The sequence below is a fragment of the Onychostoma macrolepis genome, chromosome 03 (assembly GCF_012432095.1).
Source record: "Onychostoma macrolepis isolate SWU-2019 chromosome 03, ASM1243209v1, whole genome shotgun sequence".
In the NCBI taxonomy this organism is placed as follows: Eukaryota; Metazoa; Chordata; class Actinopteri; order Cypriniformes; family Cyprinidae; genus Onychostoma; species Onychostoma macrolepis.
In genome coordinates, this window is record NC_081157.1 from 24614982 (window position 1) to 24634433 (window position 19452).

A 19452-nucleotide genomic window follows, 5' to 3' on the forward strand; every position below is an offset into this window, starting at 1 on the left:
TTATTATTTCGAATAAATAAATAAATAAAATAGTGACAAAAGCATAAAAGTAAAAATGAAGCGCATTAGAATGATTTCAAACTAACGAGATGGTGAGTACATACGGATTATTTAAAAACAAAAAAAAAAGTATTCATTAGATTTTGTATGTAACAATTCATAACACTAATCTTGCCTCCATGCAATTTGAATAATGTAAGAAAAATCTGCTTCTTATTTCCTAATCATGCATTTTTTATGTTCCATAGCTGCTCATTGAAAAAAAAAGAAGAAGAAAAAAAAATCATCAGTCATCTGTGCATATAAATGTGTTCAGTCACAAAACATGAGTGTTTGCAGAGGTCAGCTCTGTGATCTACAGCACGAGAAAGCATGCGTGCTATTCTGAGTGACGCACAGGCCCACACCGACGCTGATTGGCTGCATCAGCGTATAATGGAAACGAATAAATAGTTTTAAAATAAGCATAACAACCTCAGCCCATCAACATCTACATATCAGTTAAAGGTCTTTTCTGATCTTTTAAATTACGTATTTCATTGTAGACCATTAGTGTCAGCGTCCAATCGGGAGGCGGATTGACGTCATAGCGGTCGCGAGCAGCAGGACCAAACAAGCAACATCCAGAGCGCGAGCCCCGCATCTCCGCCTCATAACGGTAAGACAAACTAACGGTAAATACGCTGACACGCGACTGTTTTGAGCTTAATATACCAACAGACGCAGTTTTCAAGATATTAAAAGGCTAAAACCATTTACACACCGCATAGGTTTGTATTTAGAGGCGAATTAGCAGTGATAAAAGCGTAAACAGGTGATCACGGAGTGATGCTCCGCCGACACACCGACGCGTCGTTTTTCACGCACGACTGAATGCGGTACCGGTTTCGTGAACGTATACGTCGAAATTGAGGACTGATGCGACAGTTGCCGGTGATCTTTAAACGGCTGATGTGAATCAATGGCGGAAGTGAAATTTAAATATGTAACATTCAGAAGAATGGCCTGTGTCATCTTCATCACCATGATTTACGTTAGTCATAATGCCATGTTTATCTATCTATCTATCTATCTATCTATCTATCTATCTATCTATCTATCTATCTATCTATCCAGGCACTGTGTTTGTGTATTCACAATAAATGATTGATTGACAGATACATGCATATTGACTATATTGTGGATGTCATTATTAGTCAGGCAGCAGGCAAGCTTATCATCTGAGAGAACAAGTTACACAGACTTAAGAACAAATATCTCTTCTCTTCCCCCCTCCTTCGCTCTTTTCTCCTGCAGCAGTGATAGAAGATAAGATGGCCACCTCCTCCTCCAATCTGGAAGAAGACGAAAGTCTGAAAGGCTGTGAGGTTTTCGTGCAGAAACACAACATCCAGCAGATCCTCAAAGAGTGCATCGTCAACCTGTGCATCGCCAAGCCCGAGCGGCCTATGAAGTTCCTGCGGGAACACTTCGAGAAGCTGGAGAAGGTGCGTTACTCTTACTATATTTGCTCTGCCGGTGGTTGTGTTTGTATAAGTTATGCATTTGCATCGGAAAGGGTGGTGGTTAGGGATCTGGGCTGCTGGCGCAAAGAATGTCGCTTCATTCCCATGGAGCTGGAGAAGCTGGAGCTGGAGAGTTATTGAGATCATTGCCTTCCCATTTGGCCTGGGACTTAACGTCAGGATGCTCTATGGGGATTGTTCCTGTAATGAATGTACTGTATATTGCTTTGGAAAAAAAGTCTGGCTGAATGCACTGTGATACAGTGTTAATGAATGCCTTCTCCTTCCGTCAAACATCCACGATCATTAACTGTCATTGTGTTAGCGCTCACAGTGAGGTTGATGTTCTTTATGTGTCTTAATTATTGGCAAGTGATGCACAATAGATAGATACCAAACTTATGAGAAATAATTGCATGTTTTAGAATGAGAAATCATTGGTTTCTGTAACACTTCTTTGATCGGTTCCTGGTGCATCTGCAGAGCGTGTGAACTGAGTGGACGGTACACTTTCTCAGGATCTGTGAAAAATCGATTAAGTTAATTTGCAGGTTTTAAAATGGATTTTGGCTTTTATAGATTTATAGCAACTGGACAAAACAACCTGTTAAACACATCATTTATTTGTATGTTAAATCAGTGAATCTCAACCTTTTTGACTCAAGCCAAGGTCTCACATTGTCCATAACAATGAGGATTTTTTTTGAGGAATAAGATTTTTCAAAAAATATATAATATATTTACAATTTCTACCCGATTAAATATTTTAGAGCTTGGCATAAGTACAAAAATATATTCCTGTGGCATTTAACGTTTTTTTAAATTGATTTATTTACATGACTTTTCCAGGTCTAGAAATTATACTTTCACCGATTATTTCAAATTAAAATCATTTTAGGTCTTCTTGAGGCCCCCCTCAGAAATGCTCATGTAGAATAATACGGTTTTGCTGTAATTCTTTCATTTTTAGTGTAGCTGGTTAAATTTCATTTTAAGAAGTATTTAGTACACCATTTCCATGTTTCATTATGTCTTGATTATTTATTATGACAATATCTGTTAAAATCTAGGCTGATTAGTAGGCCTACTGTTAGCTAAGGCAAGAATTAATATTATGATTAGGGGTGGGAGAAAAAAAATAGATTGGCCGATTCTCTCTTCAACGATTCTGAATCGATTCTGAGCTTGTATTTTTGTTTTAATTTTTTTTCTCCCGCATATGGCACGTGTGCGCGCTAGAGACGCGGCGGGCTTCATTGCACAGAATTTGCGCTGTGAGACACATGCGCATTGCTTGACAGTGTGTGCTTCCACCCGCCATGTTTTCTTTAGATATGCTTTAATTTATGCCGCTTGGAATGCAGTACTATTAGATAGGGATGCACCGGTTGACCGGCCATAAATCGGAACCGGCCGGTTTTTGCTTATAATGTGCGATCGGCAACCGGCCGGTTTTTTTGTCTTTTTTCCGGCCGATTTTTCCGGAAGTGCGCCCGCGTGCACAGACTACATTTGTAAGCCTAATCATTCGCGAACATGACATTTGTGTGGAAGTATTTCGAAATCTGTGCGCAGGACGTGAAGATTGCAATCTGCAATGTCTGCAAAGGACAAGTTAATCGCGGATAAATAAGAGCCGCTTTCCTGCGCTGGCTGAAGTTGCGCGAGCGTACCTGTCCGCGCCCTGCACAAGCATAGACAGTGAACGTTTGTTCAGCTCCGCTTCTCACGTGTTGGATGAAAAACCAAACAGACTAACTTGTGACAAAGCTGAAATGCTTGTTTTTGTAAAGAAGAACTCGCATGCACTTTTGAAAAGCCAGAAGTAAACATCAGTTCTGTAAAATAGAGGATGATTAGGCCTATTTTTTAATTTGACCTTAAAATTACATTAACTTAATTTGATTTAAAAAGCACCTGCTGTAGAATCTTTGTGTTACTCCTTGTACTAAACATTATTTGATTTAACATTTTGGAATAATATATTCATATAGCCAACTTTGGTTTTATTTAGTTTCACTGTTAAAGACCTTTTTTTCTTTACACCAAATTTAAAAATGAAAACAAATGCTGAATGCTGATTAAGTAACATCTTTGAAGTGTTGAATGTGTTTTGGTTGTGCTGTTTGGATTGTGGAACTATGCAGTTATTGCCTTTAAAATTACATGGTTACAGTTAATGTATTCATTTAAGGCCAGTTTATAGATTCAACCCAATTTAAAAACAAAAGCTAAATGCTTTTGTCAGTACCTATGTTTGTATTGAATGTAGCTTACCTACTGTGCAGTTACTGCTGTTAATTTCAGATGGTTACAGTTATTTTTAATAGCCAAAACCCAGTTTGGCCTGTTAAATACCAAATAAAAATCTTGTTCATGTATACTTTCATGCTTTCTTGTTTGTTGCTTGATTTAAAAAATAAAAAAAATAAAATCGTTATCGGAATCGGAATCGGCCGGTTTGCTTGTAAAAAATCGGTATCGGAATCGGCCATGAAAAATCATGATCGTGCATCACTACTATTAGATGCACGAAACTCGCGCACTGACAGACTTTCATGTGTGCTTTGTGTTTGTTTGTCCTGAAGCTCGATTGCGGCTGTGGTTAAATGCACTTGCATTTTCGAATACTTTTATGCAAAATTGAAGTACACACAGTCAGTTATGTTTTCAGAGCAGGACAAAACATCTGATTTGTCGAATTAGATCTGTGCATTAGACTGAATGCAGCCTGTTAAAGCTGCCACTGTCTATGATCTCATCAGTAATAATCAAACGGCAATAATGCTGAGGAAAAAAGAAAAACCCATAACTATTGTCTGTAAGCTTTCAGATAATTAAAGAACGCTTATTTAAATAAGTTATGGTTTTAAAAAGTAGCCTGCTTCTATAATAATTATATAATTTTGCACAAAATAAATTTGATTTAAAATTTATATGAAAATGTTGCCATGTGCAGTAAAATTGAAAACTGAGAATGTGACGCATCATGATATTGAGTTGATAATGATAATCGTAATTGAATTGAATCGTGAAACCAGTGAAGATTCACACCCCTACTTTTAAGATGGCAGTACTGACACACAGAGATTACAACTATAAACAAACAGCATAGAAACTCCAATTTTGGTTAAGATGTAAAGTTGTAAAGATGTATTTGCACAGTTGAAGAATTAATTGGGGAAAAAATGTAGATCAAGAATCGTTTTGGAATCGGATCGTGTCTCCCAATATCGGAATCAGATCGGATCGTGAAGTGCCTGAAGATTCCCACCCCTAATTATGATATTATGTATCTACATGTCAACTAGCCAATAAAGTGTCCTCTTACTCTGTTACATACAGTCATGGCCAAAAATATCAGTACCCATGGTAAATATGATCAAAGGCGGCTGTGAAAATTAATCTGCATTGTTAATCCTTTTGATCTTTTATTAAAAAAAATTCACAAAAATCTAACCTTTCATTGGATAATAAGAATTTAAAATGGGGGGAAATATAATTATGAAATAAATGTTTTTCTCTAATACACATTGGCCACAATTAACGGCACTCTTTTATTCAATACTTTTTGAAACCTCCATTTGTCAGTTTAACAGCTCTAAATGTTCTCCTATAATGCCTGATGAAGTTAGAGACACCTGACAAGAGATCAGAGACCATTCCTTCATCCAGAATCACTTCAGACCCTTTAGATTCCCAGCTCCATGTTGGTGCTTCTTCTCTTCAGTTCACTCATTTTCTACAGGGTTCAGGTCAGAGGACTGGAATGGCCAGCAGAAGCTTGGTTTGTGCTCAGTGACCCATTTTTGTGTTGTTTTTGAGGTTTGTGTTTGGATTATTGTACGGTTGGAAGATCCAAACATGGCCCATTATAAGATTTCTAACAGAGTCAGTCACTTATTGATTTTTTTATCTGTTGGTAGTTGATAGAATCCATGATGGCATGTGTCTAAACAAGATGTCCAGGACCTCCAGCAGAAATATAGGCCCACAACATCAAAAATACAGCAGTATATTTCATTGTACACATGGGGTACTTTTTATCCCTGTGTTCACCAAACCCACCTTGAGTGTTTTCTGCTAAAAAGCTTATTTTTTAGTTACATCTGACCATAGAAGCCAGTCCCATTTGAAGTTCCAGTCGTGTTTGATAACTGAATATGCTGGAGTTTGTTTTTGGATGAGCGAGGAGAATTTTTCTTGAAACCCTCCCAAACAACATGTGGTGATGTAGGTGCTGTTTGACAATTTTTTTTAAAGGTTTTCTGACCCGAGACTCAACTATTTTTCTTCAATTCTCCAGCTGTGGTCTTCGAACTCTCCTTCTCACCGTGCATTAGGACGATATAGACACACGTCCTCTTCCAGACAGTTTTGTAACATTTTATGTTGATTGGAAATTCTTAATTATTGCCCTGATGGTGGAAATGGTAATTTTCACTGCTCTAGCTCTTTTCTTAAAGCCACTTCACTAATTTGTGAAGCTCAATTATCTTTTGCTGCACATCAGAAATATATTCTTTGTTTTTTCTCATTGTGATGGATGATTAAGGGAATTTGGGCTTTGTTTTCCCTCCTATTTATATTTCTGTGAAACAGGAAGCCATGACTGGATAATTTCATGTTCATAATCACCCTGGAGTGCTCAAAATTGTGAATATGAATGGGAATATACTTATACTTAGATATTTTACTCATAAGAATTTCTAGGGGTGCCAATAATTGTGGCCAATGTGTATTAGAGAAAAACATTTATTTCATAATGATATTTCCCCCATTTTAAATTCGTATTATCCAATGAAAGGTTAGATTGTTGTGAATTTTTTTTAAATAAAAGATCAAAAGGATTAACAATGCAGATTAATTTTCACAGCCTTCTTTGATCATATTTACCAAGGGTGCTGATATTTTTGTCATGACTGTAGAGGTTAGCCAATCACATAAATAAAAAATAAAATTCTGCACAAATATAGAATATGTCCCTTTTTAGTCCAAATAGGAAATATTTTGAACATTTTTATCCTATTTCATTATGCTTTTGATTATTTAATATATAGTATCGGTTCAAACCATATTTATTTATTGTGAGATATTTTTACAATTTAAAATGACTGTTTTATATTTAAATATATTTTAGTGTTTAATTTATTTCTGTGATGCAAAGCTGAATTTTCAGCAGCCATTACTCTCAGAAATCATTCAAGTCAATGTTGAAAACAATTTGAAATAAAATCTTTTGAAACCGTATATGTTTTGTAACATATTTATCATCACTTTTGGTCAATTTAATGCATCCTTGCTCCAAAAACAAAATACTGAATGGTAGTGTACTTTATGTAAGAGGAACTTTAATGAGCTGCAATTGTTAAGAACTATAATCAACATTCCCGTTCCCCCTCAATAAATAATTAGGAGGCATGCTGATGCTTTTTGATGTCGTTGCCCAATCTCAGACTCTGTGTACCGACCGTATGAAAGTCACAGCAGTCATTCGTTTAGCTGGAGGTGCCAGTAACCGCATCCACACTCAGCAGCAACTAAACATCTTCTTTGATCATGTGCTCCAGGAACAACAGGCTTTTTCAGTCTGGCAGATGCTTTGGGCTTGGGCTTTTGTTAGGAATGTGTTTCTGCTGAGCTACTGTTGGTTTAGGTAGAGCATCAAAACAGCCGATGGTATTGTGTATTCATAAGACTCGATCAGATGGGCTGATACTGAACGCAGCACAAGACGTCTGTCCCGGCCTTCTCCTCATGATGAGAGCTTGTGTTTTTGGGGTTATTTAGAGTCATCAGAGATTGAGCCGCTGGGTGAACGATGTTTACTGACCCACTTGCATTTTAGTCATAAATGGTTTAATTGCTCACACATTCTCTCTGTCTGGCACCTTCTGTTCATTTAGAAAGATGAAATTCCACAGGCTGCTAAAGGATATACACCCTTAACTGTGTTTGTCCTCTATTCTGAATGTTGTGTCTGTAAAAACTGTGCCGGATTAAAATCTTTATGTAGGGCAGAAGGCAACATGAGGGTGAGCAAATGATTACAGGATTTTATTTTTTATATTTTTTTTAATGTACTGATGTTACTTAGGGATGCAAGAGTATTAGTGATAGATCTTCATGTCAGCTAGGCCAATATTTGGTCGAATTGAGATTAGCATCAGCCAAACTTGTCCTCTTGCTCATGTACCAGTTGCATACTAATGCCAGTATATGGAGATTAGCCAATGATTAAAAAAAAAAAAAGTTGCACAAATGTAAAATAGGGCCCCTTTTAGCCCAAACATTCACTGCCATTCAAAAGTATGGGCTCTTTTTTTATTTACTTTTTTATTATTTAAGATTTTCTTTCTTTTTATTTAAATACTTTATATGAATACTTTTATTTAGCAAGGACACTATTGATCAAATAGAATTTTACGAAAGATTTGTATTTCAAATAAATGCCTTTGAACTTTCTATTTAACTTAGAATCCTGAAAAAAAATCTCTTTCCATAAAAAAATATGTAGCAGCACAACTATTAATTAGAGGTCGACCGATAGTGGATTTTACCGATACCGATAGCTAGGTTGGACCACACTGGCCGATACTGATTAATCAACTGATAGTTTTCAAAATGGATACTGAAAGAGAGCTAGTGCTTTACTATTAAAAAAAAAAAGCAGCAACAGTACTGAACCATACTTTGTAAATGAATAAAAATATTAATAGTATTTACTATACTGATCATTAAAGTTATTTCATAGTTTGCTAATGTTAAAAGAAGAAACTTTAAAATTTAAAAATGTAGCCTATTAGTAGCTAATAGTGAATGTTGAAATGAAAACACTCTAACAAGGAACAATACTTCTACAGTTTTCATTAATGTTATGAATGGACTCTTATTGTTAAGTGTTACCATTTAATTTCAACAGTCATGCTTAAAGATGGCCATCTTTAAATATCTACACAAGGCCATAGCATTAAAATTACATACATATGGATATTGTATGTGTACTCACACACTTTATTTGCTTCTATTTTTTAACACTTGATAATTATCTAATCAAAAAAAAAAAAAAAGTTAGTCACACATCGGGCAAAAGCGCAGCGCTGCGTCTAGGAGAACTCAGAGGTATCACAAACACACCAGACGCTTTGCGTTCAGATCAAGTGGCGGTCTAAAACAATTTATTTAATCACCAAACGGACATAAGTTTGCTTCAAGAATGAACAATGTGGCATAAATGAGTTTGAAGTTCGATGTTTAAAAAAAACAGAGCAAGCGGAAAGAGAATGCGCTATCTGTATTACAGCTCTCTATATGAAGCATACAGACTTTATTAGAGCCACAGAAAGACAAACGTTTTGCTGAAAAATGCACAATACATCATTTATAGCCTAGGGTGAAGTCATTATGTACATTCACAACGATTTGGGACAAATATAATGTAATTTAATAGAAAACTATGTGAATGGCGCTCTGTTCCGCGGCAGGCTTTTCTGTCGGCTGTATTTAAATGCGCGTCTGGAGTTTCGCGCTCTATGCAGCGCGCAGTGTCACGTGTCAAAATAAACAACACGTGCTGTCAGTGATTTCCGCCTCTAGAGGCCGCTCTCGTACTGTATAATGCCAGCGGACCCTTCTCAGCCACTCCAGCAACGGTTGCAAACCGGAAAACTATCGGCATGGATTTTTGCCGATACCCGATAGTTGTGGCAATCAACTATCGGTGCCGATTAATCGGTCGACCTCTACTATTAATAATAAATGTGTCTTGAGCAGCAAATCAGCATGTTGAATTTACCCCAAACATTTGAATGGTAGAGTAGATTAGGCCTATATGTGCGCTTTTACAGTATTTCTTTTGTAAGAAATACAGGGGCGTAAATTTCTTCTAACAGTAGGGGGGGACAATAAACATAAAATTTCTCAAGAGCAATTTTTGAAGGGGACACAAATAATACAGCCCAAATTGTACTTGTAAGGATAGGTATGTGTACTCAGCATGTGTACATAGCATGGGCCTTGTTTAAATATGAGTTTGGTTCATATGGTTCACCACGCCGCGGTCATATTATAATTATTATTTTGCGTCCTCCATAGTATTTTAGGTTTCGTCTGGAACCGAGTACGTCTCTTTAGATATTCAACCGCATTAAGCCCACTGATCTGCCACTTAACATCATATTGAGCAAAGCCCAAAGCATCGTAGGTCTACAATATTAGCCTATCAGTTCACACACAGGCTTATCGCCATGTTAGTTGTAGTGGGTGACAAGCTACGGTATTAAACTTGTTAACCTTATAATCGCTCATAGAAAATACACCGGATAGCCTATCATAATTTTTTTGTCATGACAATTTTATTAATGATCCAGCATCATCTGTATTAAATAGAAATAATAATTTCACCCGATGTTTAAAGAGAATAAAATAGCGCTTACACATAATTAACTGTTACTGAGGAACTTTGCTCTCTCCCACCGGACTCGTGTGTGTGTGTATCGGTAAATAGAGCCCTGCATTTTGGCCCGGGCCCGACGGGCCCCGACTTTTTTACGTCCCTAGGGCCGGGCTTCGGGCCAATTTTCACGTCATAGTTCAGACGAGGGCCGGGACTCAGGCCTGTTTTAGTTTTCTCCTTATTTTTATATTTTAGACATCCATCAATGTCTAAGCCAAGTGCTTAGAAAAGCGCTATATAAATGTAAGGAATTATTATTATTATCAATTAGTGATGAAAAAAAAATTTGCCGCGCTGGTGGAAACAACACGAGACCGTGCCGCGACTGTGAAGAGCAGCTCGGCGGTGTTTAGTGTCCAGCAGCAGTGATCGCGCCGTCAGCGCAGCTGTTCTGCGTTCAAATACACGCAATAAAGCTTGCCGTAAAGCCCCAGCAAAAGTAATTACCATGAATGTGTCCGAGGGAAATAGTAAGGAGATATTTTAATTACTTACTAATAAACTCGTGTTTTCTGTGTCAGTGTTGCATCAGTGTGGATTCATCTCCTCATTAGACGTGCCTTTAGAGAGAAGTGCATCTTCACGGATTATGATTATAATGAATGAGTTTTTGTTTTCGATTTGATTTATTTCGTTAAGTAGTAATTTAAAGCTTTCTATAGATATATTTATCATGTCTGTGAGGCATGTATTCGCTGACTTTCGGTTCATTTTTGTGAAGCGCTCTGTTCAAGACGAGACGGCAGAAAGCGTATCGTTTTAAAAGCACGACGTTTTGTTGATATTGTGAGTGCACACAAATAGAAGTAGACCCTTTACAGTTCCGAATGATGTATTACTCTTACCTTTATGAGCAAAAATTACGGCCTATTTTAAGTTGTTTCCATTGAAAAAAAAAATGCAATTGATTGCGCTGGTGCCTCCATATCCTGCGCTTTAGCTTCCGTTCTCCGCACAAACTATTGGAGCGCACATTTATCTAGGTTTAACCTTTAAACATTGTTATATGCTTGAACTGTTTTAGTATATCTATAGATTTTATTTTAGGCAAGTCGTGATGATTTGAGAAGGCTAAATTGATCAAACATGCTGATCAGCCTGCCGGTCTGCCGCTGGCCGCTTGGTAGTTACTTTAAGAAAGAAATAACTTGTTTAACGAACAAAAAATGCTCCAAACGTTTTTCAAAATTAACTTAATAAAAAAAACAAAAAAACAAAAAAAACGAAATATAATCACTTTGCCATTGTATACAAAACTGAACTATTTTAATAGCTGAAACATGAGCCGTTTTGGGAGAAGGGGGAAAAAAAAGACGGGCTCGGGTCGGACTCGGGCCGGTAATTCTGATGAGCTGTCGGACACGGGCCGGGCTAGGGCCTGAGCATCTCGGGCCAGGGCCAGGCTAGGGCCTAAATCTGAGGCCTGTGCAGGGCTCTATCGGTAAAGAAGGAAAGCAGGCAGTGGACCAAACCATTGTGAGGCAAAGGAGGGGGGAATCAAAACATTTCTGAACTTAAGACGCTTTTTTTTGTGTTTATTTTGTTTTACTACTCATACAGTTATTTTAAGTATATGTCCATTATATTGTTTTCAGTACACAGAGTCACTTGTAATGATATTTTTAGGGGGGACAACACTCAGATAGGGGGAGGTCCTGTCCCCCCCCGTCCCCCCCCCGGGATTTACGCCTATGAAAATATATATGTGGATTAAGTGTTTTTTTGTTTGTTTGTTTTTTTTGTGCAGGGAGATCCAATTTATAAATGATTCTTTTATTAAAACTGATTATTTTTCATGATTCGGTCAAACCGATTCACAAAGCATTTGTTGATGACTTTGTTCAGTTTAGAAGTTTTTAATATTGGGGGCATTATTGTTGATGATGAGTAAATCAGTATCTTCATAAAGAATTGTAAATAGCAGAACAGGTGACAATCTTAAACATGGTATTAAACACCAATTTTACTGCAATAATGGCACATAAAATGCTGTTCAGAGGATGATTCCCTGCTTTTTAAACTGCTTGTGTCATCCAAATGAATCAGTTTACAGTTTTTTTTGTGGCCTTCAATCCAAAACTGTCATTCAGATTTGATGATAAATCAGTATCTTTTGCAGATATACTTGTGACTGTCCAACTTTTGTTGGTTGTGTGTCCTTATAGTTCTAACCTAATTTGATAAAATTGTGCATTACAACCTCATATTTAATTGTTTTGTATAGACACTTGTCTAATTTTGTTGTGGGTTTGCTCTCATTTTATATTTGAGTATTTGCATCGATGCATTGGTGAGCAAGATGATTTTGTTCATCTTATACGTGTTTTCTGATTTCACAGATCTCCGAGTACATTTGGACTCTTTCTGTGTTATTTCACGGTCAGGCCTGTTGATGGCTGTCTAAAGCTTTAGAGAGAGCATGTGTGTGTTTTGTGTGCATTTGTGTGTGTGTGTATGGCATGTGCCCAGCTGTTCCTTTGCATCTGCCTTGCCTTCACTCTGGTATTTGTGCCTTGGGATGTTTCAGAGGGAGACGTTTATGCCGTTTTACAAACACTTTATCCTTTTATATCCTGTAAAAGTTTTAATTGTGGAATTAACAGACTGATATCAGATTTATAGGGGCCAGGATGTCATAGAGCAGAGGTGCCAAACATTTTACGACAAAAGGCCACAAATCATACTTGATTGTGAGCTGTGGGATGAAAGTAAATATTGCATAATATCCCATTATATTATATTAAAATGTACATTTCTTGAAAAAAAAAAAAAATTATTTTCTGCATTTCAATGGACAAATAAAACCAAAAAATGTTCAAACAAAAAGATAATTAGGATAAATTATAATAATAATAATTGTTTGTTGTATTTCCTATCCTCCCCCCCACTCTTGTGATACAGCATGGTGCATAACCAGTTCGGGCATCTCTGCCATAGAAAATTTGCCATAGAGAATGACTTGGCCAAGTAATCAACCACATAGAAATGCACTAAAATATAATATTCAGTGAAAAAGTGACATTTTTGTGTGTCAAATCTTTATATATCTTTATCTTTTTATATATATGTATATAGTGCTATCAGTTGCTAATTAATTGTGCATTTTCCTGTAATTAACCATGATTAATGATTAATGATTTTAACATTAAAATTTGTAATCATAATTGTATTTTCACACTGAATCTCCAAATTAATTTAGAAACAGCATAAAGACAGATAAAATTAGTAAATATAGCCATTCAACTTTAGTCAAATTTGTGCCATTAAAAATATTATAACAATCTTCACACGAATCCACTATAATACATTTAATACATTTAGCATGTAGTGTTTAGCTGTCAGTTTATTTTGCACATTTATTTTTGCAATAAAAGACTAGTTAAAACATTTGGCTATTGTATAAATGAATATACAGTATGTATGCATGTGTATATATAATATTATCAATGGTCTGTGTTTTTATGACCACCCCATATATGTAGTGAATGTACACGGTATTCCAGTGGGTCTCAAATGAACTGATTACAAAAAAAAAATGATCGTGTTTAATCTTTAATGCTGTTTCTCCCTCTCTCTCCCTCTCTCTCTCTCTCTCTCTCTCTCTCTATGGGAGGTGTGAGAAAAAGATATTGGATTTAAGGACAACATTTTTTTTAACAAAACAGTTTTAAGACACGCATATATTCTGTTGGTTGTATAAAAATAATTGAAATAAAATAGGCTACCGATGAGAAGGGGGTAATATTAATATAGGTCTGTGTTTTTATGACCACCCCATATATGTAGTGAATATACAGTGCAGTGAGACTGAGTGTACCCTCTCTGACTAGTACACATCTTGTTGTGTCACACACACACACACATCGTTTGTGCTGTGGCACGCAGCTTTATTGTTCTTCCCTCTTTCATACGGGAATCTTTCACTGTCTCTCTTTCGCTCTGCCAGTGAAATCTCAGTGCTGTTGTGTCTGCTTTCTGTGCTCACAGTAGGTTTCAGTCTTTAGATTTTATGATCTGTTATGGTGATTTGTAATGGTAGTTTCACCCTCTTAGCGTCCACTGTTTTAACTCTGCACAAGTTTCTGTGTGTCCTGTGTGATGGAAATGAAAATCCAGATGGTCACAACCCTCTCGATGTTTTCAGATGGATGTTTAATCTTACGTGTCATTCACTTCCTCTCTCCACAGGAAGAATGCAAGCAGATCATGGCCCGTCAGAAGTCCAATTCGCAGTCGGACTCTCACGATGATGAAGTGTCTCCTCCTCCTCCAAACCCGGTGGTGAAGGCCCGGCGCCGGAGAGGTGGGGTCAGCGCCGAGGTCTACACAGAGGAGGATGCCGTCAGCTACGTCAGAAAGGTTAGAAAAGCGGATACAGTTTGGATTATTTAGCCATTGTAGCTTTGAATAAAACTGCAGTTAAATTTGCATTATTTTCAGGTACACTATTTTGTATGTTTTAGTTTTGTCTCCCCATCAGTAATAGGCCAGGGTCACTGCTGTGTTTTCACATTAGTTTTTCTATAAAATATGGCTTTTCTGAGTGAAACAGAATATTCAGCAGGAAATTATGCGGGACTGGATGTGGATTTTATCCAGTGAGATTTGATTGGATGGTTGGGCTTGTTATATTATTGGTTAATATTGTTTTCCTTTTAACATGTACTGATGAAGTGTGCATGATAATAGGAAAATTTTTAAGCATGTAAATAATTTATTATAATTTCATTTATTATAGTATATATTTTAATATTTTCAGTTTTAATTTTAATTTTAGTTTGTTATTATTGTAGTTTTTTTAGTAGTCGTTTTATAATTTTTTTAAAATATTTTTATTTAGCTTTAATTCATTTATTTTTATTTCAATTTTAGTAATTTTAGCACTTCAGTTTAAACATATATATTTCAGTTAGTTGCCAAGGCAATTTTTTTATGGTTAAGGTTTTCATCTATTCCTTAGATAGATGGATTTCTCATTAATTTCAATTAACAAATCAATTGGCAATTTGCTCAACAAACCCTAAATATTAAACATTGGTGCAGAACATCCTGCATCATTTGTGCTATGAACATGAAGGATTCCTCAAATCATCATCTTGCTGAGGAGAGCTGTGCTTATAATTCTTTAAAGCAAAAATAAAATTTGCCTGGTATATGATCAAATGAGTTAAAAGGAGACCAGAATATCATTGAAACTTGAGAGGTTGGGATCTTTAAACTTGGTCCAGTAAGAAACCACCTTCTGTAGCTACTGCTTAGTAACATCGACCACACCCTAGGATCATGGCTGCACATTTTTCACAAGAACAACGCTCACAATTTTATTGAGAAAATATACAGAAATTTGAAAATGCCAGTAAATACTAATAATTTGTTTTATGAGTTGTCATCTAGTATGTTGTTTTCTTTGGCTATAGGTCATTCCAAAGGACTACAAGACAATGACTGCCCTGGCCAAAGCCATCTCTAAGAACGTGCTATTTGCCCACCTGGATGACAATGAGAGAAGGTAAATGCACATCATCGGAGGTTGTTTGTTGACAGGTATTATTACTATATAAAGCTTCACTCACACTGTCAGTGTTTAGGATTGACAACCACATTTGCTTAGGTGCAAGTCTCAAAATGTCCTGTTCGCACAGTAGCTTAAGTATCAAAGATGGTGATGTCCTAAACTGTAGACTCTTATCACATTTGACATTATAGAAGTCATGTGTGATTTCATCTGTCAGATCTTGATTAACCAACAACATTTGAGTTGCACACATACCACAAAACTGTCTGGAGTAGCTCTGGTGGAGGACAGAGACTGGATCACTGTGTGACGTGACAGACAACTAGTTGTCCAGTACAGTTTTGTTCACACATGCCTAAAAACACGGTTGGAAGTCCTGATAATTTATGGGTGTGTTTTTGATTATAGAACGCAGTTGTCACTCATGTAAATAACTGAAATGTGTGTGAACGCAACCATATTAATGACTCAAATGCAGGACTGACATCCATATTCTGCTGCTGTGTGAACATGGCCTAATCCACACTATAGTTTTTATTGGCGACGTACACACTGTAAAGATTCAGGAGTGACAACCGCTTTTAAATACGTGAGTGGATCCCCTATATTATCATTTTGTGTGTGTACGGAACAGAACTCACCCTCGAAATTGTGATGACTGACACCATGGTAAACATAGTAACTTTCTGCCATCTCACGTGTTTGGTATCCGCTATTTTCAACCAAAGTAATAGTACAACGAACAAAGACTTGTGATTTTTTTATTTTTTTTTATTTATTTATTTATTTTTTATAACTAAACCACTGTCTGAACCATCATTTTTTGGAAGACTATTTTGCAGAGCATGCTCTTGAAGGTTGCCAAGTCCACTTTTTATAAGCAATGCATATTAAGCGTCATTCGGTTTGCTGTTTGGTCTCAGCTCATAAAGCGATCCAGTTTATGAAGTTAATAAAGCAATCAGGTGCAAATCGTGATATTTTAGTATGTGGCATATTTCCAAGATAACACATTTGAATTTAAGATTATTATGGGCTTTTTCTTTTTTTTTTTGGTTTGTTTGTTTGTTTTCTTAAAGTATCTGGCAACAACTGTGTCAAAACGTTCCCTGTGATTTCTTGCACTGCTCATACAGAAAAGATAAATATTTAAATACGTCATTAACAACTAGTTGTTCAGTTTGGTTCTGTACACACTGTGTCGAATTTCTGTGAATGCAGTTGCCACTACCTTGATTTTTCTGGAGTCAATTGACCCTTCACAAAGACCTGCTTACCTTCGTTACTGTTGCTATGCACCACACATCGTTCTCACGCAGTGAAAAATACACTGCGGAGCAAAGAAGAAACTGACAACAAGACAGAGCAGGTTACTTCTGGCCTAAAACAAAGTCCCAGCTTTCAAATTTTTTTTTTTAAAGAAATTCAAACAATAAATACAGTTTTGTGGCTCTTTAATGTGTCGTGACAGATTGCTGTGACGCCTCAGTTCAAGCGGCATATGAACCAATCATCTCTTCCGCTAGTTATAGCGCAAAATAAACATGAATGAACATCAGAAGGTATCTTGTTTCAACGGAAAGACGTAAATTTTTCAAGTTCAAGTCCAGCTACATTAATCTACTCTCCTGTCTGATTAGGTTGTCGGACAAAAATGGCAGACTCTGCATACTGATTGGTCAGATCGCCTGTCAATCAAACTCCCTGCGAAGGGTCAGTTCAAATGTGGCTGTCGCTCCCATATTTTACTGATCTGTGTGTACAGAACAGGATTAAGCACTAAAAGGTGAAGCTGCAGTGTGTATGTGGCAATGGTGAAGTCTTATGAATGGGGTTGCATTGTTAGCAGCTTGTTTCTAGTTGTCAGCGCTGGTCTTGAGTGTGTTTGGTGGGGTGAGGGTGTGAGTCCTGTCAGAGGGGCTTGTGACTAGCCACTGTATTCGCTCTGTTGCTCTTGTCACCATGGCAGCCCGCGTCGAAATAAAACAAGGCATTGTGTCTGAGCGTAGTGGAAAGTGTGTTTTAATGTGGGTGTGGGGAAATGGCGTTGCTCGGATTGTTTCGTTTTGGCTTTCGAGTCCGGGAGATGCCACAAACCCTAAACAACAACGAGCAGAAAAAAGCCTCTCCCAGTCCACCAGGAATTTCGCTCAGGTTGCTCCGTCTTTGTGTACGGAATACGGTTTCATTGCTGAGGAGAATCCATTATCCATACAGATCCACCATGAAGGGAACAAACTCTCAGCTTTCTGCTTTTAAAGCCTCTATGAGAACACACGAAACAGCCCAAACGCTCAAAACATCCCGTCTGCGCTCAGCTGGAAATTCACCACACATATTATCAGGCCTTCTTGCCAGAGACTGCAGATGTGTGTTATCGTGTTTTAAGATTGATATCATTTCTTTGGCTGTTGTGAATATATCACAGTCACCATTTATCAGAATTACAGGCAAATTTAGTTGGAAAAGACTGATTTTGTGCAGTGCATCATCTTAAGGCAAGGCTTACCTTGTCATTTCTCTTCTGAAAGCTCCAGAACACTCTTCATATTTCTGACTCAGATTGGTGGAGAACATTAATGTTGTTTCTATGGTTACGGAGACTTTGCTCCTAGCGACGGCCACGCACAATGTCCAGTTATCTGCCTGTCTGTCAAAACAACAGGCTTGATATGGTCATACCGAATATGTATCTGGTAAATGACAGAATAATGACATTATGTCAGGATCATTTAATTGTTTTATAGAGTTATGTTGGTCTGACATGTTGCAGATGCATTAAGACAGTGAACACTTTAATATTTTTATTAAGACCTACTAATATATATATATAAAGTAAAAAAGAAAAAATATATAGCAGTGTTTCATAACTGTTTTCAGTATTAATAAATGTTTCTTGGGCTGCAAATCATGTGACACATTGCATCACACAAATAAATAATTAATTAAAAGATTATTTGAATAGATTTTTTTTTTTAATGACAAAAATAAAGATATAGGCCTGGCCTATATTCAAATCAGCATGAAAACTAAAACTAAAACCATTAAAAACCCCAAAAAAACCATCTTAACTGGACAGAAATAAAATGTATATAAAAAACTTGACAAGTTGACAAGGCAACATTTCTTATTTGAGTTTACCTTGAAATATATAAAAATATATATATATTGAAATATATGCTGATATGCCAAAATATCTAAAACTAAAACTGAAATAAAATTTTTAAATTGAAATAATCAAAACTATTTGGATTATTAAATAAAAACAAAAAATACCAAAAATTACAATAACCCACAATAAATTACTGGAATTTTAACTATAAATTGAAAGTGGAAAATATAAAAACAAAAAAGTATTTCAAGATATTAATAAAAACTATAGTATCTCATTGATGTACTACAATAACACAGATTCAGTTAGAAAACATTTATTTTAAATTGTATTAATTTTACTATATTACTGTTATTATAATATTTACTTCCTGGGTGAACGTAAAGAACATAACGTCTTTCAAAAACATGAAAAAATAAATCTTACTGATACCAACCATTTGAATGGTAATGAATGTATTTATTTATTTTTTATTAAATACAGATTTATTCAATTTCAATCTTCATCTATAGCCACTACTACAGTGCAGTAAACTCAAAAAGCAATGGCATATAGTAGGTGAGTGGGAGTCATATGCTTTAATCAGCACTGGCACAGATTTGGCTGTTGGCTCTTGCAGGCATTCACACATATGGCCATATATAGTAGAACATGCCATACAGTGTTTGCTTTATTGTGCTGCAGTCAGTAAGAGCTTCTTGTTATGATCACTGGGGACACACGGGCAGATGTTTAGTTCCAGTGGTGATTACATTACAGCTAGATGGCAGATATTGTAAGGGAGTATCTGGCATGTGGCATAGCCCACCCTAGGGTCCACCCTACAGGTTATTTGTTGTCTGGTGTGGTTTTGTTGCCATGGCAA

At 36.5% G+C, this 19452-nt stretch overlaps 1 protein-coding gene across 1 annotated transcript in view; it reads left to right on the forward strand.

Moving 5' to 3' along the window:
* Nucleotides 1-419: 419 nt before the first annotated feature.
* prkar1b (protein kinase, cAMP-dependent, regulatory, type I, beta) overlaps nt 420-19452 on the forward strand; it is a 78943-nt gene continuing 59910 nt past the window's right edge. Inside the window, exons 1-4 of the mRNA XM_058769872.1 lie at nt 420-658; nt 1297-1487; nt 14149-14319; nt 15378-15469. Of these exons, the coding sequence (XP_058625855.1) occupies nt 1314-1487; nt 14149-14319; nt 15378-15469 (437 nt within the window). The 5' untranslated portion in view covers nt 420-658; nt 1297-1313. The remainder of the gene's footprint in view (nt 659-1296; nt 1488-14148; nt 14320-15377; nt 15470-19452) is intronic.